The following is a 26,361-nucleotide window of genomic DNA, read 5'->3' as shown; positions in this document are numbered from 1 at the left end:
CTGCTATCTGCAGCCAGCTCATACAGCTCTATTACCAGCACTCTGCTGGGAAATCAGTGACAGATCACACAGGCCGTGTCTTCTTTCCAGCTCTACAGGTCTCCCAGGCTACCACCATGTCCTGAGCACTGGAGAAGAGGGGGAGCCCTGTGGGATACCCCCACAAGAACCCCGTGAGAGACAGACACCAATGGAGATGCCCTGAGTCAGGGGTCACTCTAGATGCCTATGACCTCTGTCTCGTCTTTGGTGTCCGATGTGGCAGGATGCCCCTGAGCTGCTCCTGCTGGGCTCTGAGCTGCAGTTTTAATGGAAAGCCGAGCACTGGCTGCAGCAGCAACACGAGCATGCCAAAACCAGCTCGCATCTCATCCCAGGCAATGCTGCTGGGGCCCATGCTGACCGGCCTCTGTGCATTAGAGCATCCTGCCCTTCCAATTCCCAGGGTGCCACCGTCATCCCAAACAGAACATCACCCAGCACCAGGTGGCTGAGTGACTGTGTGACACAGCTGTGCCCTGCCTATGTGTGTACCCATGCTTCAGGGATGGCTCTGCAGGAGCAGGGTGAGGTGCTAAAGAGGAAGATGCTTTCCATGCACAGCTGATCTCGGCTTTTGGAGGAGCTGGGAACCCCTGAGGCTCAGGGGTCTGGTTTTGCCAGGCACATTTTGGGGTGTGGGGGGGAAGCTGAGGGCATTCCCTCAGCACCTCCCTTTAACAACTGTCATGGTTTAATCACAGCCAGCAACTCAGCCCCATGCAGCCACTCACTCATTCACCCTAGCAGGATGGGGGGCGGGGAGAATCAGAAAAGTGAAAGTGAGAAAACTGTTGGATTGAGATAAAGACAGTTTAATAGGTGAAGCAAAAGCCACACACAAGCAAAGCAAAACAAGGAATTTATTCCCCACTTCCCATAGCAGGCAGGAGTTCAGCCATCCCCAGGAAAGCAGGGCTCCATCACTTGTAACGGTGACTTGGGAAGACAAACGCCATCACTCCCCAAATCACCCCCCTCCTTCCTCCCCCCCCCAGCCCCTTGTATGCTGATCATGACATCATATGGTATGTAATATCCCTTTGGTCATTGGGGTCAGCTGTCCAGCTGTGTCCCCTCCCAACTTCTTGTGCACCCCCAGATACTCGCTGGTGGAGTGAGAAGCTGAAAAGTCCTCGACTGCTGGGCAACAACTAAAAACATCAGTGTGTTATCAACGTTATTCTCATCCTAAATCCAAAACACAGCACTGTATCAGCTGCTAGGAAGAAAATTAACTCTATCCCTGCTGAAACTAGGACAACAACTCTGTGACATTACATGGGTTCATGATAAGAGATGTGTGGCTGCTTTGAATCCATTAAAAGGTTCAGCTCCTGCTTGGACCAGGCTGAGAGCTTGACATCTGTCAGCTATTCACCACAAAACGAGCTTATTGTTGGCAGATTTCTTCCATTTGTTACCAAAATGGGGAGATTCCAGCACCCCTCCTGCCACTCATGCTCCTAATCTGTTCATCATGCTCTGCCCTGTGAGATCCTCCCATCCATAAAGCATGGGGAGAGGAGAGGTGCTGCCATCGCATGTGCTGCCCAGGAGACATGCTGGAGGCCACGAGCAGAAAGCTGAAAGCCCCACGAGATCCAGCCCTCACTTTCCAGCACAAAAGGCACCGCACAGGGCACAAGGGAACAGGATGTGGATCTGATTACAGTGGAGAAAGATGTCAGCCCTGGAAATTAATTATCTGTTCTTCAAAAGGAACAAGTTCTCTAAATTAACAATAATTATGAATAGAAAATTGTAGAGGGGAAAAAGAAAATGAACAAAACCTAAAAATTCTTTAAAGAAAGTTATTTGGAAGCAAAAAGCCACAAGCAGAGAGGCAGTTCTGACTAAAAGCCTGGAGGATGGATCATGTTAGCAACTGCAAATAATGTTAATTACAGAACAACTGAAACGGAGAAAAAAAAATCTTCACAAATCAGAACTGTAAGATGTGGGAAATTACTAAGGGACACTGAAGACACTAGGAGAAGGCCTGTAGCAGGTAAAATTACAGTCAGTCATGGGATTCCTTCCCAGGGCGTCAGGTCTCACATCTAAGAGTGGGGAAAATTACTAGTAGAAATGCGGAAAGGGCAGAAGTAAGTCAGGAAGACAAAGCCTGTGGTGGTTAAACTGACTTCTTTAGCTTCACACTTCTGCTCACAACTTGTGGCAGGAACTTGGTCTCTGGACTGTGCAGAGACATGAACACATCCAGGGGTGATTTGTCCCTAGGCTTTATCCAAACTATGGCACTGGGTATCATTTGAAGAGGGACTATTTATCAGGGAGTGTGGTGACAAGACAAGGGGTAATGGGTTTAAGCTGAAGGAGGGTCGATTGAGATTAGATATAAGGAAGAAATTCTTCCCTGTGAGGGTGGTGAGGCCCTGGCACAGGGTGCCCAGAGAAGCTGTGGCTGCCCCTGGCTCCCTGGAAGTGTTCAAGGCCAGGTTGGATGGGGCTTTGGGCAAGCTGGTCTAGTGGAGGGTGTCCCTGCCCATGGCAGGGGGGTTGGGACTGGATGGGCTTTGAGGTCCCTTCCAACCCAAACCATTCTATGATTCTATGATTTCTAGGATCAGGTGTGGAAGTACATCCTGGCCATGTGTTAAGGGACGATCATTACAGATGCGAAGTATCTCCCTCCATCTGTTCTCACTCCCCTGTAATTTCCTTTGGAGGAAGCCTACAGGGGGCCATGACATGTCCTCTGGTCAAGTCTCTGCTTTGGACAGGTGGGCACCAGAGCCTTGTGGGTTTGATGCAGATTTTGCATGTTGGGAGACATTTGCCTGCATTTGCTAAAGTAGGGGAATGAATCCCACCATCTGTAGGTAGACATGGGTGTTGATGTCTACTGGGCTCAATGCACTCAGCTGACTTGCCCATGGCTCTCCCGAGGCAGAGCTGAGGATGGTGCGCACCCAGCGTTGTTCACACTTTAGCTGCCCTCAAATGCCAGGGAATTTCCAAAGGCCCCAAAGTATGTGAACGTCATGAAAAGGCCATCTGGGATGACCAAACTAGATGAGGTGCTTAGGAAAAGACCATGAATGAAAGGCCATATGGAATCCCTCTAAAGCTGAATTAAATGCCAGCAATATAATTATTGCCAGACTTAGAGGCTTTATAGGACACAGGTCTTGTCAAACAAACAAGTGATGCAATTACAGGTTGGGCCAACAAAGGTAACTGCATAGATGTAATAGACTTAATCCACGGGAGTAATTTCGTTTAATAATGTTTAATATGCTAATAAAATTTTAGTTCAGGAAATGCAGAGCAGTTTGGGGATGGCTACTTGACAAATATTAGGACGAAGGACTCCATCAAGAGTCATGGTTCTGGTGTGCTCTCACAGTGGAAGGGGATCTCACCAGTGCTGGCAACACATCTACCTGGCAGAGTTGGAAAAAGATGTCCAGAGCACAGCAGTTACCTGGGAACAGCTTGTTTTTGATAGGGATACCCAAGTGCTGACCCCCTACTTCCAGGGCTGCCTTACAGTACGTTGTGTTTGGTTACTAGCCCAGCTGTAATCCCGGGTGTGGAGCGGAGATCTCCCTGTCCCTGCAGGCATAAGGAGAGTGGAGCAATTGTCTTCACTTCTGCTCCCCAACCTTGGAGATAAGTTGTCACAGGGCTACTTCCGGAGATGACACAATCCCCATCTGGACTGTGTGCGCTTCACTCCACCCTCTGTCTCCTCTGCTTTAGCCCAAAGGGTGAATCGGCTCCTCAGGGAAGGTGCTCCCAAAGCTAATTAGAAGAATCAATCCTGGCTCTGCTTGGAGATCACGGTGGAGCCAGCACCACCTCTTGTTCAGCAAGGCTAGTTGTTTGCTTTGCCTGCCCGCAGGTCTCTGATCCTGCCCCTTCTCTGTCTGTACCAGCTGGGCTGGCTTCCTTATCTGTTGGCTCTTAGGAGTCATTTGTCCCTAGTTTGGTTCAGGAACATCTGGGCTGAGTCAATGACAGCATCTGGTGTCAGCCCAGGCCAGGTTAGTGGGACAGAATAAACAGGGACCTGGGGTACATGACTGAGAACTTCTGGAGCAAAGTGTTGGGCTCACTGCACAGATGATGGTGTGTGGGAAAAGGAACAAGAGGCATCTCTGCAAATTAATGAGACATTTGATTGCCATCTGGGATATACTCGACTTCAGATGACCTCTGCATCTGGGAGCAGTGCCAGTAGGCAGAAGAATAGAATAATTGGTATGGGTTGATGCAGATAACAATAAAAAAGCTCTATTAACACTGACAAGCGATGTGAGTGGAGAAGTGCTTTGTCAGGGGCCATCTCTTCCCCCTCAGTCTCCATGTGCACCCAGTGTATTGTCTGGTTTAAGGTTAAATCTCTGTCTACAGAATAGGCCAGGACTGCTGTTCAGCGACACACATCAAGAGAGTTTCCTTCCTACCCTGGCCATCATGTATCACCCACCTATGCTCATTCATCCATCCATGGGCTTATGATGAGTTGATCACAAGTAGTGAGGGTTCCCCCAAACATCCCTTGTAGTCCATCCTCAAATCTATGCTACATTCTTCTAGTTCTTTATTGTGTTATACACATGACATATACATAATAATTATTTATAATTATTTTAATAAAGTATGATTTCTAAGACATCATGACAGCCAAAAGGGTTGTACTGGGAAACCAAGATGCATCCAGTTCTTCCCTTGCCCATATCCATCTTCAAACAAGCCAGCAAGCAAATGCTTTTGATTTTCCTGGAAAATTGTTTTATTGGTTAAATCTGTAGCAGAACAACACGGATTTCAAGGAGATGGATCAGCAAGACACTAAGAAAGGGGCAGCCCACAGAGATATCTTCCAAACACCCTTTTGTACTGGAAAGAAGCAAGGTATGTGTTGGCTGGCAGATACAGACGGAAGGTCTTGTTGACCAGAGAGCCTCTGGGGCATGCAGAGTTGCCAGGAAGTGGGTGAAGACCATGTGTACAGCCCTCAAGAGGATTTTGGTGCTTCTGCAGATCATTGCTACACAAACACTTGGCTACCCAGCTCTTTTAGATTCTGCAGAAGATTAACTCATCTTTTAACCTCCCCTTGCAAAGTATGTTGGAACATTCCAAGTATTGCAGGAGGAATCAGGAAAGTGTGTGTATGTGTGAATGGACTCTTGGAGCAGGAGGTGGGTTAGCCAGAGTTGAAGCACAAACATGTGTCTCTGCAGAGCCCACTGGGGAGCTGAGGATGCTGTGGCAATGTTGAGGGGGCCAGTTGCCATTGCAGGCTGTAGCTAGGGCTACTTCAGAGAGCAGTGTGATGGGTGAAACCATACCAGATCAAGAACACATCTTATCCAAAAGGGATAACTGGAAATAATTAAGAGAGGGAGGGTTCATTAGTTCTGTAGGTGCTTGTTCCTGTAACATCCTTCCTAGCAAATATCTACACCTTTTTTTTCCATTCTGAATATGCCTGGCTTCATCTCCCAGACACCGGTCCTGTTATTGTCTTTCCCAGTTTATTGAAGACCCTTTCAGAACTTGGTGTTTTTCCACATTAAGTTACTTATATGTTGTGAGCACATTGCCTTTCACGTGTCTCCTCAATCAGCTAAACAGATCAAGCTTTACAATCCTTCACTTCAAAGTGTCCTCTCCTACACTCAAATCATTTTTATGGCTCTTTTTTGCACTTGCTCACTTTTTATCATCCCTCTAATGTGTGCAGCTGGCCCCAGCACAGTCATCCCCAGAGGTTAAAGTCACCTCCCTGCCCTGGTTGCCCTCCTCTGCTGGCACATCTAAGGGCAGGGTTAGCTTTCTTGCTGCTGAGTCATGTTGAGCTGCTGTGCCACTCTGACCCCTAAATCCAGGTCAGTGTTGGTGCTTTTGGGATCAGCTTTGGTCACGGCTGCATCAGCTGCAAAGCCATGCCAGACCTCTCTGCAATAACACTGGGAAGCATAACAAAAACAAAACAAAACAAAACAAAACAAACAAACAAACAAACAAAAAAAAGGCATGAGATGTAAATTGGATCTTGCCTGTGCTTATCAGCTTTAAAACCAGTTGCTTTGGGTTTGCTCCAGTCTGCTGTTACCCCTCTGTTTTGCAAAGCAGAGTGTCTGACAGCTCACCCGAGGCCATGGCTACCATTGCAGGGGCGCTGAGCGAGGGGCAGAGCAGTCACCGTCGCCAGAATACGCTGCAGTGTCATTGTTTCTGCAGGAGGACGCGCAGACCTCAACAGCCTTTGCCGCAGTCCCCCCTCGCAATGCCCAGTCACCTCCTCCTCACGGTACATGAACAGAAAAAGGTCTTCTCATCTCAAACCAAATGTGGTTGGTGTGCTGCGGTGGCAGGGGCTAGGAGGAAAGCACAGGCAGGGTGTGTGATCCTTCCCTGGACTATTTTTTCCAGCTCCATTGATTGGATACCCCCTGAGCTGGGGTTTGCACCTGAGTCTGCAAGGAGAGCAGATTGGGCGGGTGCAGGCTGGAAGAAGGAAAGAAGGTAGTTTTCCCATAGTTTTGTCCTCCCTTGGTTATCACCCTGCCCTGTAATACTCACAGCTGATCCTGGAGTACCTCTGCCCTGCTGCTTTCCTGCAGGCTCTGCGCGCATAGAGATGAACATGCCACCGACTCATTTTCCAAGACTGATCAGCAAGACTTTAGTAGGTTTTCCTGGCAGGAAGGATGTCTCAGACTGAATCAGGGAAGAGCAAGTGCTTTATAGACATATTTAGAGAAAGTGAAGGAATTGTATCTAGAACTTTTTCAGCTTTCTGTACAGCCAGGACTGGGTATGTGCTGTGAAGTCATCTCCCTCAAAGACCTCCTTCTCCAAATGCACCCAGATGGGTGCTGGAGCTCCCATGATCACAGACCTGGAGAACTTTCTTTTCCTTTGGGAGAACAGCTCAGCTCCCTGTGCACTGTCCTGAAGTGTGAATTACTAGTCTGCTTGGCTGCAGTGTTGTTGAAGAGCCAGGCAGGACATGGCCTTTGCACTCTGCATGCCCTTGAGGTGCTACCAGGTCTCCTGGGGCATTCTCAGCACTGAGTCCCACCTCCCCACACACACGAACATGGAGAAGGCCATTGTCTGCAACCTGCTAGTGATGTCCCTTCAGGGCTTTCCACATGGGATGATGAACTTCCTTCTCTTAAGAACTTCATAGCAGTTGGGCTTTGGTTTGCTCCTGGAAATTTGATTCACAGCTTGGACAAATCAGCCAGGACAAAAAAATCTGGCTCCATCCACTTCAGTTGTGGAGGACCTCAGCTGTGCCTGATCCAGCTGTGCTCAGATGTGCCTGGGGTTAGGAACATGTCCTGTCCGTGTTAGCACAAGTTCATTAACAGCATGAACTTCCACAAGGTGATATGATCACACCCACATCCATCACAATTGCCTGTGTGTCCCCTAAATCTCCATGCCGAAATCCTTTATCGTTTTGTTTAGGGCTACTTTGTTGAACACAGTCCTTCTGTAAGGGCAACGCCTACTCTGAGATCCAATTATCCGGACCACACATGTGGCTGATGGGAAGATGCAACCATCATGTACTGGAGAGCATGGCAGGCTGTACAGGCTGGGATGACACATCTGGAAGTGGTGGCTGTGTGTTTTGGCTAGGTAGTGGTTTTCTTAATTACAAATGAAGAAGGTGTCTGCCGGCTTCTGAGACAATGAGAAATTGTCTCGTGTTGCACGGAAAGCTTTTGAATTCCAATGCACCAGAGCCCAGACATTGACTAATAGGCTCTCCAACAGGTGCTAATTTGAATTTACCTTGGGAAAAAGACGTGATGTGGAAGGCAGATTAATCACATAATCCAGCATTTGACTAAATCCATTTCTTGAGCTCTTTGATCTGTCCAATTACCTGTTAACAGGCTGCCTTGTAAATATCTTCAAACCATAACAGGGATGGGTGAAAATCATGAATTAGCACCTCCAGCACTCACAACTGGGCCAGTAAGGTGGGCAGCAGGTCCAAGGCAGCCTGGCATGCCTGGAGGATGGGCGATTGCTACTCCTGAAGATTGCTCCAGCAGTGCCATGTCCCAGCCAGCATGCTGCAGGCTCCAGGGGACATCCAAATCTCTGCAGTTCTGAAATGGTCCTTAAGCATGAGGATTTCCCATGCACACATGGAACGAATAAATGCAAGTGGATTATCATATTCTGAGTGAATTCGTTCCTGGCAAAGTCATGGAGGAGCCCAGGAGCAGGGACACAGATGAAGGTTATTCGCAGCTTGGGTTGTCCCAGTGGGAAGGCAAAATGAGCCGTTTACTGGTGCTGGAGCCAGGACAAAGCTGTGCGTTGTGGAGACAGGGGCATCCCTGAGTGCACACACTTTTCCATTGACAAATGGTTGTAGTGAATGAGCTGAGGCCCTGCGGTGAGAGCTCTTTGGGGAGAGAGCCAGGCCATATGGAACCAGCACCCTGTGGGGTTCCTGAACAAGCAGTCCAGCCAGCGAGCGAGCTCTATAGCCAAATCTACAGCCAGCAGATGCCTGAAACACTTGGCCTCCTTCCTCTGTTTCAGTATGCATTGCCCCATGATTGACAGGCAAACTGATTTGCCTGGGTTAAAAGCTGTTCTCTGCTGCTGTGAGAGAATAGAAGATGCAGGAGGGGGATGCGCCAGTGGGCCGGGTTTGAATCCCCAGCAGCAGAGTCACTTGAATATCAAGAATAATCCTGGGGTCTCTGGGGGTGGTGCTGGGATGGGATTGACTGCACAGACTGCTGCAGCAGCAGGACCACTGCTAGCGTGCAGTGCAGAAAAAGAAAATCAAGACCTGCCAACTGTGTCCAGTCTCTGCCTTGCAACGGCTGCAGCAACAGCCTGCCCTGGGAGCAGAGATGGGAAACCAGTCAGTCCAATGAGTAGCTGAACTCAGCCAAGTCCTAAGAGGTTTGGTTCCTCTTCCTCTCCACCCAAAGCAAAGATGTGTTGTTTTCCTACCAACTCACTTGCAAATAAAGGTGACATGGGGTTGGCTGTGTTTTGTGGAAAACAGCCCAGCCTGGAGGGACAGAGCGAGCTGATGGGTGACCTAGCTGCAGTAAACTGATTCCAGCATGTAAACAGCCTGGGGGGGCTGAGTTAGTGGAGGAGATTAAACCAAAGTCCAAGCCGCTGCCAGATTTCCCTGGTGGTAAAGCTTTTCCATCACGGTTGACTTGTTCTCTTTATATTTAAAGCCAGTTACGCATGTCCCCAGGCTGAGCTCCCTCAAACCCAGGCAGAAGAGATAGACCACACCATCCCTGTTCAACCTTCCCAGGCAGTCCTCATTTACCCACCCAGTCCTTGGAAACTCAGGTAACAGCAGCTCTTCAATCCCATAGACAGGGGGATGTTGCTGTGTAAACACAGCCACTGAGGAAACCTGGGTAAATGCCTCTTTATTTTGCTCACAGCAGGCAGCTCAATTTGCCTCTAATGAGCACTAACATGCTCTCCTGCTATCACTCATAGCAATTACTCCGGACTCACTAGTTGCATACAGAAAGCTTGGATAACCAGCTAACAGCCTGTGCCATGGAGCAATGCGCTCAGTGGCAGTTCCTGATAAACACCGTGACAAGGCCACCCTGCACAGAGGAAGAGGTCAGTCAACAGCTTAATCTGACACAGCAGCCTGGGACGCGGCATGGGGACATGGAGTTTCTTGCCTCAGGTGAATGGGCTCCCCGTTCTCTTGCAGCGCCCAGTGGGTGAGCACAGGCTGCCATACAGCGGGGAGACAAGTTGGGACCTACAAGTCTATGACTCTATGATTCTATGACCCTGTGCTGGCAGCTGTTACCTTCGTGGTGGCTTCTACAGATGGACAGTAGGTTTTGGGGAGCGGCTGCCAACCCCAGGTTTGTATGCAGAGACGTTGTTCTGTGGCAAAAGAAATCAATGGCCTTGCAGGCATATGAGCAGGCAATTTGTCCCCCTTCATTTTAAGACCTCCTCCCCTGAGATTTTTCTCCTCCTTCGTATGTCTGCAGAGGAGCAGTATGGGCTAACAGTTCTCACTTAGATCAGAGGCCAGGGCACATTGCCAGCAAGGAATATTAAGACCCCTTTCTGCTCACGAAGACAAATTTCTGCCTCTTGGCTGAGGATGAGATAGGACCTGGAGATGGAAACCCAGATGACTGCTGCCCATGGTCAGGTGTGTTTTCATCCCTCCAGCCCATGCCCTGCGACACTGCAGATGAAGCACGTATGTGGTACCCGAGGACGCGGACAAGGCTCCAGGCACGGCACTGCTGATAGCTCTGGCTGCAGGTGGCCTGTGGAAAGTGTGAGAGCTTCATCTGCTCCAGGCCAAATGGGCAGCGCTGAGAGCAGATCACTGGGTAGGTCTGCAGCAGGGCTTGAACAGTCCTGCGGTCCTGTCTGTCCAAAAGCACACACTTTTGGACAAATCCCTGCAGAGCCACTGCCTAGAGGTTCCTGAAGGATTGCTAATGAGTATTTGAGGAGATTCACTGGTGACTCTGCCTGTCCAGAATGGCATCCTCTCATTAACCCCACAGGCACTGGGTGGGTTGCAGCACTTCCAGCTTCCCGGCAAGCAGGGGATGAGCTGAGCAGGGGTTTTGTCCATATACTGGGTGTATTTCAGAGGTATTCCATTCTTATCTTCAGCTGGTCTAAAGAATGGCTCCACCCAAGTAAAAAGAGCATTCGTTGGTCCAAAACCAACTCAAAATGTTAAAATAAAGACTTGTAAATAAGAAAGCAGTTGGAGTTCTCTCCCCAACTGCTATCCTATCCCATAGCACAATATGGGATATAGAGCTTCACGCATCCTTATTCACAGAACAGACAAGGGGATACCACTGCCAAACTAGTTGTTCTAGTAAGCCTGCTACTTGGACTACTTTTTCTACCTCCTTCTACACAAAAAAAAGAGCACAGTTAAAATTTTGTGAGAACTGCATTTCTCTCTTTCTGAAGTGCTTGGTTGTCCTGGAGTGCAAAGCCGGGAATGAATTTCCCTTCAGCCCTGACCCAAAGTCAGACCTGAGTACAACACAACAGGTTTGCACCAGCCCTCCTGCCTGAGATTTTTCCTATTAGACAATTACAGTCAGGGATACAAAGAATCCTAAATTAATCTTAATATTTATAATGGGCTTCAAAGGAGATGGAGCAGAGCAGCCACATATCAAAGGTGGCTGGTAAAACAGGAAGGCTCCTTGCAGCAGATACTATAATTGACGGCACAGTAATTGGAACAGAGCTACGGCTTCTTGATAGAAGGACGGCTTCTGGGTAAGTAATGTGGGGTTTTTTGTTACTAATTAGATTATGTTTTATAGCAGAGATATCCTAGAATTTAAAGCTACCTCAGTTCCTTTTGGTACTTGCTTTGTCTTCGTAGTACTCTTGTGTAAATGTGCGTGTGTTGTCATGGCAGTTGGGGCTGGTGAGACACATGTGATTCTGGATGCTCAGTGTATTTTACGTGGAGAGACCCTATTTCCAGCTGGTTATAATTTTCCCAAACTTTACTCAGGGTGACATTTTTCAGGCAAGATTCTGCATCAAGCTGAAAAAAATCTGGACAAAATTTGGCCAAAAGCTATTTGAAGTGTGAACTTTCGATGTGGGAGTTAGTGGGGAGAGGATAAGAGGTTTGACCAAGTAACAGCCCCAGTGCCACAGATTTTCTATTGTTATGAAAATTCACGCACATTCAGGTGACTTTATAAGCCTTAATACAAAAATATGGCTTACTGTTGCCCAGCCTGCCCTTGTTGCCTCCTGACACATGGGCCAACCCAGCACCATCTGCTTTCCCTTTCTCCCTCCCACCAGGTTGGATGGATGGAGGGAGCCAGAAATGAGTGGAGGTTTCCTATCTGTCCTGTGCTTTCATGGAGCCTCTGTTGAGCCTACACGGTACAGGGGAAGAAGAGGTCTGCTTTGCATGTGCAGCACCTAAACCTTGGCTTGCACTGGGATGAACTGGGACCTGCTCAGTATCTAAACTGGGAGCAGGCATGTGAAAAATAGAGGATTGGAAGATGTAGCTGGGACTGTACTTTACTGTGTGTTTATTAAAAAGAATGAAACTGAAGTGATTCCACAGGATTACACACAGTTCTAAAACAATTAGGCAATACCAACACAGAAGGAGCTGTGCAGCCCAGGGATCCATTACATGATTGCAGATAATTTTTCCTGTGGCCCCCTCTCATTCACTGCACAAACCAGACCTTCTCCAGCGATGATCCAGGGCTGAGTGTGGGATACTGTTGCCTGTAGATCCTTACCTCAAAGTTGGAAGCAGTTTTGGGCATGGAGCAGGGAAGAGCTACTGCCTGTTGTTGGATGGGGTCATGGGCAGAATGCTGCCTGGAAGTTCAGTGTCTGTGTCTCCATGTCCTGCCTCGATAATCACTGCCCAAACCAGTGCTGTGTGCCTCATTTTCTGGTTAAGATGGCACCTGATTTGCAGGAATCCCCCAAATCCATAGCTGCAGCTGAGGCTTTTACGTTAAGCCCCAAAGATACTGTATGATGGTAAATCTTCCAAAAATCAGTTCCTTTTATAAACCTAGCCCTCAGAATGCACCAAAACACATTTACTCTTGCTTTCCCAATCCTCAGTTCTTTTTCTGCACAATGAGGATAACACCGGCCCTTTATCTGGGTGTCTGCTGATAAACTGAGCTTTATACAGCCTCACCTATGCTGGTGATGAATGCCAAAGAAAAGACTTCTGGAAATGAGTCATGCCTTTTCCAGCGGAGGGTTGAAATACGGGCAGTCAAAAAGGTGTCCTCTCTCGGGACCAGAACTAGGAATTTGTCTCTCATCTGCTGTGAATACCAGGCTGATCAGCGAGCAAGGAGGGGCCAACAACGGATGGCGTTTGCCCCACCAGAGAGCACCATTCAGGCTGGTCATGAAAGCAAGTGGCACAGGACCTGGGCGTTATGAGCTGAGGCATAATGTAGTGGGGAACAAAGGTTTTCTTTACCAGGACTTCAGAGATAGCAAGAGCATCAGCCCAGAGACCCCTACTCAGAAGGCACAAACACCCACCATTTTAGATAAAGAGGGTCACCATCAGCAGAATCAGGTTATGAGATGTGTCTCTGACTGATGGACATGGCAGTGCACTCACTGGGGCGAGAGGGACAGCTCAGGCACCAGGATCACAAGGGGTTCTAGCCAATAGTGGAAGCTTCAAAGTCTTTGTTTGCTTTCGTGCTCACAGGGGTTTGATGGCAGAGAAAAGAAGTGTACCTTCTCTTCACAACTAACTTTATGTACCTTTTGATGCAGAAAAGAAAAAAAAGGATTATTGCTTTCTCTCAGGTAGCATCTTGCCATAATGCTTGCTTATTATCACTGCATCATAGCTGTTTGCTGTGTTTCTGCATGGACTCTGGGCTGCTGGCAGTGCATTTCCTACCTGTGCCTGCCCTGTATGTCTAACCAGCAATGGCCCTGCCCTGCAGATACAGGTTCCTCCCCCCACCTCAACCACTAAAGCAAACTTTGGCAAACATCAGAGTGCATGTTCCCTGCTTGCATTCTCTGCCATGATCTTCCTGTTGGGGTAAGTCAGTCTCAATTTACACGTGAGGAGCAAAATATGGACATAAGATGATTTACAGGAGTGTTGTAAGCAGCTCCTCTTAGTTCTTTGCACCCTTTCCTCAAGTACTTAAGTTTTATCAAAGTCTGTAGCCCCTGAAGAACATGGCCATACCATCACCAGGAGGCAGATGGCTGCCAGCATCCCTGGCTGGACATTCATCTACAGCATTGTGGATGGGGCCAGTTCAGATCTGAGCTCTTCCAGCCAAGACAATGCTCACTGTGTCTCCTGTGCAGCAGTGACAGCATTGCATCTTTCCTTTTCACACTTGAATGCTGTGACCATCTCTTGTATTGGAGTTGTCACTTGCCCTTCCTGGTGGAAGATTTGCCAGTGACCGACTGCCAGCCTTGTGTGCTTTGTGGAAGTGTCTGAGTCACGTAGCTCAGCAAGCAACACGCCTCCTGCTGACCTAGAAAGTTGCATGGATCAGAGCAGTCCTCTTCTTGTTAAAGGCCAATAACAAGGTGGAAAAACCTGAATGCTGGACTTAATCAGTCAAAGAAGACGACCATCTGACTGAGTCCGTGATGCAGGTGTGCTCAGTGCACGTGACCCAGAAGTCAGCACAGAAGCAGCAGGTTGGTTGGTAGGGTCAAAGAAGCTTTCAAGTGTTTTTAGGTGCTAGTGTGGGCAGATCCAACCCTCACTGCCCTGAAAACATGGCCCAGTTATTCTTCTTCCATTTCCCACTACAGCTTGGAATAGAAACCTCTGCGTAATATTTCTGTCTCTTTGCAGGACTCTCCAAATGAACCAGTGCTAGACAGGTCAGCTCCTGGCAGATCAGCCTGCAGCACAGATCCTGCGACAGCACAGACCCTCCTGATTTCCCAGCACAGTGTTGGATCTAAAAATCCCAAAGGTCTGGCTGAGCCAAGTGCTCCCCTGAGCTCTGATTGAGCACTTGGCTCAGCCAGACCTTTGGTGATTCTGCTTGTGGTGGCAGGTGCAGTAATGACCAAAGGTGGCCATACAAATCTATGCTGTTCTTACAACTCTTCTCCCAGGCTCCTTCAGTCTCCTACTGATGTCACTAACACAGAAGATGGGTGAAGTCATGGGTAAAGCTTAGGTAAGCCAAGGCTCAGTGTTTTGAGGGCAACTTGATGGAGCAGACCTCACAGCTGAAGTAGGAGAACCAGTCCTTGCTGGAGAAACTTTTGGGATCTGGAGGGCCTGGGCAATCACATCCAACTAGAGGGAAAGTACGGTACCTGGGAGACTTTGCTGGTAGAAGCTTGAACAGTGCAGTTGTCAGTCACCTTTTAAATATGTCAGAATTAGATGCCCCAATCAACAAAAAATCCCTCTATGTGCGTCCCCAGAGGATAACTGGTATTAGACACCTATCGCAGCTTGCACTGAGACATCTAACTTTCAGCTACTGAAGCAGGGACAGAGAATCCTGGCCTGAAAGGACTGAGGTAGCTCCTGAGCTTTGTTGCAGCCAAGCAGAGTTTTGATCACTGCAGGCACCTCAGTCCAACATATAACCCTACAAAATCCCTGAGCCGATCCAGCTCCTAAGGAGCTCTGAGGCAGCAGTTTGGCACTAAATCTTCTGAAAGACTATTAATTCGTCCCTGAGTTGATTTATGACCTGACGTAGTCTTGTCTCAAGCAAGAAGAGACAGCAAGATGAGCAAAAAAACTTCCCGGCCATGTTTGGATAGTGAAGTGGTCTCGTGCTGCAAAACACCCATGAGATTTGTCCTCTGCCCTTCACTAGATCTCCCTCTCCCACAGCAACACTGTGTGGTTGTTGCAGAGCTGAAGCACACTGCTCTTGTGGCAGATGCTGAGCTTTGTTGGCAGCCTGAAGTTCAAACTAAAATAAACAAAAAGTGCTTCCCAAACCTAGAGGCAGAAAAGGAGAGCTGCTACCTGGCATTTCAACGAGGAGGAAGATGGAGGACTGCGTCCTATTCCCAGTCTGCTCCTGACTCACTCTGTGACTGGGGTGAGTCACTTCTGAAAGTCTCTCCTTCTAATGTCCTCTCTGCTCTGCAGGGAATGGTAATGCTCCTGAAGGTTTTTGCAAAGCTCCATTAATTATTAAATGCCTTTAAGTGTGTTACTGCCTGAGAGGAAATGTCTTGTGGAAACAGATCCCTCCTTCGTGGGCAGAAAACACTTCCAGGTTTGAAGTGAGCTTCAACTCACATAAGAGCTCATTGACTTGTAGGTTTTGTCTATGAAAATAGCTGAGAGAAAGGTGGTATCCTGTTCAAAGAATTACTGTGGCAATAAGACTTAGCATTAGCAGCCACACAGCATTTATTACAGCAAGAAACATTACCCATTTAGTCTCTCCTTGATAATTTGTTCCAGTGATAGTCTGTCTGACTTCACCTTTCATCAGCTGGTTATTCTGATGCTGGATTAAAGACCTCTTTAATACCCTACACTTTCCACCCCCTAAAAATGCTTATACCTATTGACCAAGTCACCCTTCAGCCTCCCACTATGAACTAAAATGCTGAGCTTTGTAAAGACTTCACTGAAAACCATTTCCTCAACTCACTTTTGAGTTGTGCTGCTTCTCCACTAAGACATCTATATCCATCCCAGAAGCCCTGATCCAGTTCCTGCAGGTCTGATGTAATTTGTGGCATTATGGCACTTTCTGTTCAAAGGACCCAGCCCACCCTTGTCTCAGAACTTCCCTCTTTTGCTGCTCTTTGCATCCCAAACCCTCTGTGTCTCCTGAAACTTTTAGCAGCGACAATTTAATCTTTATTTCTGTATTGCAGAGCTCAGTGTTGAAAAGCATGTGGTCTTGTGCTAAGTTCTGCCAAATGCCACTTGCAACAGCTCTTCAGAGGGTAAAAGCCACTGGAACCCACTCTGAGATCTACCAGTTCCCCTCTTCAACATCAGCTTTCTCGAGGATGTGCGGTGATAAAAATCTTAATCAGATTGTCAAGCAGCATGTGATCCAGTACTGTGGAAAAGGCTAGACGTATTGCATCTACACATCATCCTTGCCAGTCCAAATTGTAAGAACATTAGACAATTAATTCAAGTTTGTTTGACAAGATCTGCTTTTCTTAAACCTATGCTGGCAGGTGTTAATTACTCTGCAGTCCTTTAATTCTTCATCATTTTTCAACATCTTTCCAAGGCATCTGGGAGCAGTGCTAATCCTTAGGTTTGGGAAACATTCCCATATGTCCTGCTGGATCACAGGGACAGCAGGAGAGCTCCTGGGAAGATGTGATCGGCGGAGTTGCCACCCCTCCCACTTGGACTTTTGTCCTCCTTCAAACTGCAATAGCATCTTTGGGGGCTTCCAGCAGTGTTTCTGGATTTGGCTTTCAAGGTGTGGACACAGCCCTGTCTTTTTTCACACATGAGGATCTTAGCCTTCCCAGATGGAGGGATTGCTGCTTTGCTAACTGAATGATTTGCCTCCCTGCAGCTCTGGCTCGGCTCTGCTCTGTGCCAACACTGGTGTGAGGAGGTGATACTGGGACCTCCTGCTGTAGGACTGACCTGTCTCCATCAAGGAAAAGAAATGGCCGGCAAAATCCAGCCCAGTTGTTCCTCAGGTAACCCCACACCCATACCATCATGCCCATCCCCAGTCCTTCCAGTTAAAGGTCTTTTGTCTGACAGAGCCCCTGCACCAGCTGATCTTGCCCTTTCTGTCCTCTGTGGCCTCTGGGTCCTCAGTAAGGAGATCTGCTGGGTCACGGGGACCTGCTCAGCCTGCCCCTGCCCTACCAGGCAGGTCTGCCAGAACAGGTCTGCACTGTGCACCATTCCCCAGAGAGGTGAGATGGGACCTTCATCACCACATCTTCCTCCAGACAGCATGGTACTGAATTCTGCCATGCTCTGGCTAGGTGGGCAGTGGAGGGCAGGGACCACTGTGTCCTGCCGTGCAGCCTGGGGAGATCCCTGTTGCATTACCCAGAAGCAGGACACCGGCTGCGATAGCCTGTGCTGAGGTGGGCCAGGTGCTCATTCTCTTCCATGACATCCACCAAAGTGTCCCTGCAGTCACACGTGTGAAGTCATACCTTGCAGGGACCTCATCTAGGGTTGTGCCAAGCTGCCCAGGCCACTGGAGACAACTCTCTGGACCAGCACCAAAAATCCTGCAGAGGTCACTTAGGGGGACCAGTGAAGATGGCTTGAATGAAGGCTGGATAACAGAGCTTAAGCTCTGCACCAAAGTTCTGAAATCAATTATTACAGGAATTGGAAACAGTGGGATTTATTGTCCTTTGAGGTAAGAATTGGCTCCAGCTTCATCTCAGTCATCATTGGCTCTCAACACCATAAATCCTGCTGTTCTCTTCAATGCCTTTTATGGGAAGTGGAGAAATTAGCTAATTCCCCATTGCTTCCTCCCCACTTATTAGTGCTATAAAGGATTGGGTAATTATGAATAGAACCACCAGGCAAAATGAAACTTCTTCCTTTAAAATGCATTTTATTTAACTCTGCTGGGTTCACGTGTTTCTTAGGAAGTGCTGATTATGCCTTGCTGACTCTGAGCTCTGCTCTTATGGAGATAGGAGACCCCAAGCACTAACCTGGCTGAAGGGCTACAGAAGGGCCTTGTCTTCCCTCCAGACCTACCGTGGAAGATCATAGAATGGAATCATAGAATGGTTTGGGTTGGAAGGGACCTCAAAGATCATCTAGTTCCAACCCCCCTGCCGTGGGCAGGGACAGGGAAAAGATGGTTGTCTTCTCTTGGTTGTAATGGGGTGTTACTCCACAAAGCTTGTTTAATCTATTTAAGCTGAGCAGCAAAGCAAAAGGAAGCTGTGCCTGAGGAAAGACTGAAGAGGAGAGCTTGGGGCTTGGTGGGTGAGTGATGGTGACGTGATGACCTGTGTGCCACACGGAGGCAGTGGTGGGGAAGGATCCCCGGGGGGGTCCTGTGATGTTGTCTCAGCAGCATTCCTCTGAAGCTCTGTGCCAGAGCTGCAAGGTGGCAGAGAAGGGACAGGGGCAAAGACATGGCACAACTGGATGAGGAGGGCTTCTCCCAAAGCCCTGCGGTACAGGGACAGGCTGCCAGCAGCTCCACGCGGGAGGGAAGCACCACCTGCAGTGCCTGCCCTCCTCGTCTGCTCCCAGTGCTGTGCTGTAAAAGGGTGCTAATGCCCCAACAATTTTTATTTCCAGCAATCCTTCTCAATTACCAGCTATCACATTTTTAATGTAAGCAAATTTGCATAAGGCTGAAGGCAAATGAATATGAAAACAGAGATATAAAATTTGACATTTCCTCCACAAAAAGCAAGAGAAAAACCCTGCCATGTTTCCCAGTTAGACATAGTAGTAAGAAAGCCTAGACTCAGAGCTGGCAGAAGTGAAAACGCAGTTTCACCCTCTGTGGTAGTAGTGGGAGCTGTTTAGCGAGGAACACGCTCTGGCCTCCGTGGCACTTGTCGCATCTTGGCAGAATGATGGGGAAACGCCTGTTTTCGTGTGTGCAGTATTGCCAATAGCAAAAACAAAGCCCCTGATGAAACCTGCAGAGCTATGGGACATTTCACAAGTTCCGACTTTCCAATACAAGGCTTTCTAGATCGAGAATGAATCATGGCTTATGAACGCAAAATTAAAGAAGGGCAACTTTAAAATAAAATCTTATAGACTTGCATGAGAAAAATTTTACAGCAAATAGTTATGTCTTGCTTCTCCTCCTGCTATTTTCTGGCATGATGATGAAATGCAGGAAATAAATACATAAAAATAATGAGTCTTCCAGACCTGGTAGCATTCATTTTAATAGATGCTATTTAACTACACACAGAAATATAGATATCTACCTTTCAAACGCTGGTTACAAAGATTGGGAAGGCTGCCAAGAAAATGGCTTCCCCCCCCCCCCCAACAGATATCAAAAAAGAAACAATTTATATGTTGAAATTGCCTTTATTTTTTAATCCATAAATATTTGTTACTGACAAAAGTGGAAAAATCCTTAAGACTCTAAATTTTACTAAACTGATAATATTTTTGTTTACAGTACATACAGAATGTGCTTTTACAGGTAAGTATAACAACAAGAATAATACAGAGAAAAACAGTCAAATACTGCTCATCTTGAAGCTTGTTTAATGGTTAACCAAGAGTCTGTGCAAAGTTACGGATACAAATGTACTTCCTCTTCAGTACTACTGTATAATAAACATAGAATCCATAAACTGGGCTAAAGCACAAAAATATCCACTTAACCCCTCTTAGGAAATATTGTCCCCCAAACTAAAAATATTACAGTAAGAAGTGTCTTTCTCAGAGCCAAGAAATTCTTGCTACAAAAATGTCTAACAGGTTTGCAGACAGAAGGTCAGGAGCCGTTACGAAGCACATGGGCAGAGGGTCAGGGTGGCGCGACGCACATCTCCCTGCAGCAGAGGCGGTGGGGATGGAGACCTCCTGGACATCGTGTGGTCACAGCGGAGACACGAGACACCGCTTCGCTCACTGCTGAGAGCAAAGATCTCTTCCAAATTCACACTAACATCCTCAAACAGGATTATCCAACTCTCCCCCTGCCCCCGGGCACCCCGGTTTTCCCAGCTGGGTTTTGGGCTCGGAGAGGACACCCCCTTGACAGCCATGAACCAGCCAAGAGAGGCTGGGAACGACACCTTCTACCATCCACTCACGGACATACAACACAGAAGTGGCTGATCTCTAAGAAGCAGCCCCAACACAGGCTTATTGCTAACAACACTTTTTATGAAAATATTTAAGCCCCTTTCTTACGTATTTCCCCTACTAACTTTTCACTCGTCTGAAATATACTTGAAAAAGAAATCTGCATGTGTTAAATATATTTCAGCAGAGTCCCTCCTTCCAGATTAATCACTAAATCTGAAACAAAACTAAGACAAGCTATTTCTCCATCACATGAACTGAAGATGGCAAACTGATCACAAATTAGAACACTTACTTCAAATACAATTAAAGTTACCCTGTTTCATGATGATTTTGTTTGTTGTGGTGGAAAAAGATGAAGACATCTTCCCAGCTACCAGGAACTACCCATCTCTTACAAAAACTTGATTCCAGGCTCTTGCAGATTCCTGGTGGGAATGCTTCTGATAGACACAAGAACAGAAATATGCAAGCGGGAAGCCCAGGTTCATGGGACCAGCTTTGCAGCCAGCCAGGCTAGCAGAACGGTAGACAGAAATTAAATCTAGGCCAGGAAAGGAGGGCTTACTCCTGGGTAACTGTCCCTGTTTCTTCCCACCCACCCATCCCATCCCCACGTAACAGATCATCATTTATAAAAGGAACATTAAAACATTGAAAAATATTTCATTTTTCCTTAAAACATGATTCACTGGCATTAGAAGACTTTTATGACAAAATTTCTGTTCCATGTGGTGATCTGTGTGGCTCATTAAAAATAGTTTTCCACATTTCAAAGAGTAATTCAATATAGTTTGGAAGCTTAGATTGATACAGGGTCAGTCAGAACTTAATGACTGCATTTTACAGTATGTATGTATGTATATATATGTGTTTGTGTGTATATACATATACATACATATATCTGTATTAACGAGAGAGTTGTATAAAATCCAGTGCAGCTCACTATTATGTGTTGCTGCTCGGGGAATGCAAATAATTATCAGTTTGTAGGAAATAATATAAACTTTTCTACATCACCCTCCCCCAGTCCCTGCACATGCACTCTGGGAACTGGATGCTCCACAGATGTGTGTTTCCACCTGTGGGTTGGAGAAAAAGACAGATCAATTCTTCAGAGTATATTAGATTAATCAAGGCAGATTATATTTTACTGTACAGAGGAATGTGACTGCTTCCTGCTTTTCTCCTGAGACCAGAATGTTACGGTGACTCAGACATGAGGAGAAGAGAGCAGAAAGGTCAAAGTGCAGGTAACAGCATCCCTTCGAGCTGCTGCCTGCTAAGGACCCTGACCGGAAGGAGAGCAGTGGGAAATTTGGGGAACTGCATCCCCCCACCCAGCACTCTCATTCTGGACAGACACAGGATCGCAACACATCAGATGTGATGTGGCAGGACAATGGTGACAAACAATATTCATAAAAATGCTTTGCTGTTCTACAGTGTCTGTTGTGAGAGGGTCTCAAAGCACTTCGTAGACATTATGGTATGAACCCTCATAATGCCTCTGCGGAACAGGAAAGTGTTACCATTATCATCACATGTTGACCACGGGGAACCGAAGTGCTGGGGACCAGGCTGTGGATCATGACACTCCATCCTGGACCAAGTGTCCTTTCAGCGACAAACTCTCAGAACGAGGAATAAAGAAAAAAATGACATAAGAACACCTGTGCGTGCTGAAATGCCACTTTTCTAACTACCAACCCATTTCAGCACGCAAACAAGCTATGGGAATACATGGTGCCCAGGAACAAATTGTGGTCATCCAGGGCATGCTGCCTTCCCAAAGAAATTTGCTGAAAATTTTCTGTGGTGGTGGCAGAGTCCCTGAAGCGATTTGTCCTAGAAAGGCCTTTTGATGTTTTTTGTGGGACATGTCTGCTTGAATCAGTCGGGTGGGTAGAAAAGACGAGGAAATGGGGCTAAGATTTCTTTGGAGGGTTATTGCCCAAGTAAGACAAGTTAGCAGAGCGCCTGTGATATTTGTCAGTCAGAATAAGAGAAGGCTCTGAGATCAAATGGCCTGGAGCACAGCACAGCATCTGCATGGGCTACTTGAGTGAAAAATTTCCATATTTGCATCTGGTCCAGCAGCTTCTGAGTTCACGAATGGAACATTTAGACGAAGACTCGAGCTTGAGACATACAGCTATGGAAATAGAAAGACAGGAGTGTTCACCTACCCATGGCCTCACATGGTCACCTCTGGTCCTCTGGCTCTGCCACCTCAACTCCTGGAGATTCTAGGGTGGACTCTCCTCTCCCACAGTGTTCACATATCCCTGCTTGCAGAGGGGAAGATCCTGGCTTTTCTTGGGCCAAGAGTGAATGGAAGAGCCCCAGAACCTCAGTAGGGACTGCCTCCCCATCAGCCACGTGTGTTTCTCTTCTCTTCTCTTCACAAGAGTCACAAACTTCAGTCTGTGGGAAGGTCAGCAAGGGCAATATTTTCACAGGGATTGCCTTCTGTGAAGAAATATCCAGTGACTGAGCTGAGGAGCTTGGAGGTAGTCAGGGGAGAGAAGCGTCCATCAAGGGAAGGGCTCAGGAGATGAGGTGTGAGCCTTTTCTCTCTCGTCCTTCCCATGCCATGAACTGCTACCCTGATCTGTAGACAATTTTGGTTGTTGCCCAGAATGATTTTGCCCGAGACTGCACGGTAATTACCATCTGAACTCTTATTTATTCCTTCCCAGCTCAGTTTCCGTCAAACAAAGCCCCAGTACTTCTCACAGATAGAGTCCTTTCTGAACAGTCTCCATCAGGTGGGGCAGAAGAAGGCTCATGAACTAGGACCCACAGTCCCAGGACAGTCTGACAAAGAGAAAGGCCACATGTCCACCCTACTGATGCCTAGCTCCAAATCCCACCAGGGGAAGATGGCACACTCCTCCTGCCTACCCTGCACCAGAAAAACCTGGTGCTGTATCATAAGCCTCTACACAAGACTGAAGCTCATAACAACCTACAATCATTGTATGCTACGGGACTGACGTGTTGAGCTGGGAACATCATTAAGGCCAGGAGGTGGGAGGTATTTGAGGGGAGGGAGAAGGGCAGAGCTAATTTAAATGATGTTTAGTGAAGAGCCATGGAGGAAAATACTCAGTGCGGGAATGCAGGACATGAAGAGAGAAGTACTGTATGGGAATGTGTTTACAGCCTGAAGTCAGTCGTCATTTCACCCGGAGGAGGGAGCATGCCTGCTGTTCGGATTGGCAGCATGGGTGTGTGCATGTGGTGGGGCTTTGAGTGCACACCGTGGACGGTGCATGCTGGAGAGTATCCAGTGCTAACAGTTGCAGCACTGGGTCTGGCTGGTCTTCAAAACCTCTGAGACCCTTTCCTGGCCACAGAAGTATCTTCTAGTGTGAGTTAGTTGTACAGAATTTGATAGGAACACAAATACAAGGGGGGAAAAGAAAACCAAAACCAAAACTAAACCAACCAAACCCAAAGCAAAGCCCAATCTGGTTAGAAAGCCAAAGATAAAACCCTTGCAAATTCTGGACCCACGAGTCTACATTTTAAAGATTTTACAAATATACAGTATCTAATTAGCATTATATCAGATATACAACATGCCCATTTATTATAATTACGCTGGATATATAATTTATATGCATGAAATGTAACTGTCTTCATGGTTAGGATTGGCACTCAGTGGAATTGGAACTTGGAAGGTTTTCTTGGGGGGCCATTACATGGAGAGAAGATCATGGAAAATTACCGACCTGCTTTTCGGTAGACAAACACCCTCAGCTTTGTGCTTCTGCTGAGGGCTAGAAAAAGATTTGCTACATATGGAGTTCTAGGTTGTAACCGAGAGGAGAAAATATGTTCAGAAACAGGGGAACTGGGCCAGTGGAAAATGCTATCAGGAAAATAAACTTCTGGGGAGAAATCCGGGCTTGGTGAAATGTGTGGTAGCCTTGCCTTTCAGGGGTCTCAGTGGAGTTGGGACTTCCCCCAGCACAGGTCAGCAGTGAGAAGCTGAACAAATTCTGGTGCTTTAGGTTCAGCAGTGGCAAGAAGCCGGAGGAAGAGAAACCCTATTCCTCCTTCCTATTTACATATTGGAGACACCAAGATACTAGAATGAGTGGAGAAAAGGGTCTAACAAGCATTTCAGCATATTTGTGCTTATTGAACACATCAACCCCACTACTTCCTACATTGAGAGAGCAGGCGATTTGTAGGCACTAGTATATTTTTATCTTATGAGTATATTTAATATAAACTAAAACTTTATTTCTCAGCCAGGCTATTCTTGTCCCTAGATCTGCCAGTCCCCTAGGAAAGACTTCCCTTGAATTTACTCCAAGGGTAGGAAGAACAGATGTATGGGTGCTGGCTGATATCGAGCGGCCTGGAGGTGATCCCCAGCAGCCAGAAGCTTACCTACTTGCTACAGAAAGGCCAAACACGAGGGCTGGCATGAGGACTGAGAACAGGGCCCCTTCCCACCAGGATGGGGTGCTGCATTTCCTCCTCCCTGTCTTGGGCTGCATGAGACTGCTTCTACTTGTAGCAAGTGAAAAGTCCTAAATTCATAAAAACAATGAGATAATGCAGGTGAGCCCTTGAAGGAGCCATCTACTACTATGGCTTTCTTTGACAGAAACTGATGCACGTCAGGAAATTCCCTCTATTATCCCTCACAATCGTCTGTTTGCTTGCTTGGGTTCTTCTTATGTCACTGATGAAGGGGTGGCTTTAAAAACAACAATGCGGATGGGACTGTCAGAGAAGTCTTTTCAGACACTGAGTTATTAGAGGTTATCCTGGCCTATAAGGCCACTGCAGTACGGGGTGCTGTGGCCACCCCAGTCCTTAATGAGTATCTACAATGCACGAGGTCATATCAAACAGTCACCTCTGTTTTGCTCGCTGTGCGGTAGTGATGGTGGTGTCCGGGAATGTAATGCAGTTGTTCTACCGTGTTGTGCCGTCGGGAGGCGAATGCTTGGCGCTTGGCGGAGGTTGGGTTCATACCTAAGGTATTGTACAAGTTATTTGAGGCACTAGGATGGGAGTGCATTTTTGTCATCCTGTAGCGATCCAAGACAGGTGTTGATACAAAGACATCTGTGTGTGACAATGCCCGCGACATAGACTGCTCGGGGTACCCTGACCGCTCCGGGGAGAGCAGGGGGTCTTGGGAGTGGAGGCGCTCTGCAGACAGAAGCTGCTCGTCTGAGAGGATCCGTTCATAGGACATGCTAAACTCCTCGGGCATGATCCTCTCAGGAGACAGCACTCTGTCCTGGGACATGGCCCTGATGGGACGGCGAGGCCTGTCCCTGTGGTTGGTCTGCTGAGACATTTTGATGACGTTGATAGGGAGCGTGCCCCGGGCTGCCAGGTCGGGCAGGTGTCTCCTCCTCATGTAGTATTCATCAGCCTCTTTGTCAGCTGCGGGGAAGGAAAGGGAACAGTTAGAAACATCAGACCGTTGTCCCACGGGGTGAAAAGGGGCTGTGTACAGCACACAGTCTTGAAGCAACCTCCAGGTGAGACCCAAGGGATCATCTACCAGCATCTGGACCTGGGCATGGACATCCACGTCAGGGTGCTGCTGTCAGAGAGACGCCAGCCCCGTGTGGGTTGTGTCACCATGGGCTTATGGCAGACAGAGAGAGTTACGATTGCATGCAGACAGGTATAAGTCCCCGTGCAGTGCATCACACCTTCTTGCACCATGACACAAGACTCCATATGCTGTCGAGTCCAGACTGGTATTACATGATTTACATGAACGGCGAGTTATGGAGAAATTATCAAATGTCACCTTCACAATACATATAAAGAAAACAAGGGAAGGTGAGCTGAGGCAGGCAAGTTCCCCATTTGAGGAAATTCATACCTCGCTTCTGGCCTCAGATGTGGATGTGCTCTGGAATCCATGAGTGCCCTCATCACGTTTTCAATTACTATTTTTTAATATTTGTAAATGTGATCACAAAGCAGGCTTGGTGGGCATGGGATGCTCTCTCTGAGACACTGAATCATCTGCCTAAGGTTTCATTTTCTGTTTTTCCAGACACCTC

At 47.5% G+C, this 26,361-nt stretch overlaps 1 protein-coding gene across 5 annotated transcripts in view; it reads right to left on the bottom strand.

Annotated features, from left to right (window-relative positions):
* Positions 1-19,541: 19,541 nt before the first annotated feature.
* The window catches only part of SHISA6 (shisa family member 6), a 266,219-nt gene continuing 259,399 nt past the window's right edge, over positions 19,542-26,361 (bottom strand). For 4 of the 5 annotated variants that reach the window (XM_054846959.1, XM_054846960.1, XM_054846962.1 and 1 more), the window contains one exon: positions 19,542-25,726. In XM_054846959.1, the coding sequence (XP_054702934.1) occupies positions 25,176-25,726 (551 nt within the window). In that variant the 3' untranslated portion in view covers positions 19,542-25,175. The remainder of the gene's footprint in view (positions 25,727-26,361) is intronic. The other variant, XR_008579807.1, reaches the window with a different exon arrangement.

This window comes from Grus americana, chromosome 18, assembly GCF_028858705.1.
Source record: "Grus americana isolate bGruAme1 chromosome 18, bGruAme1.mat, whole genome shotgun sequence".
NCBI classification, from domain to species: Eukaryota; Metazoa; Chordata; class Aves; order Gruiformes; family Gruidae; genus Grus; species Grus americana.
The sequence above is the reverse complement of the archived record's forward strand: the minus strand, read 5'-3'. Positions and strand labels throughout refer to the sequence as shown.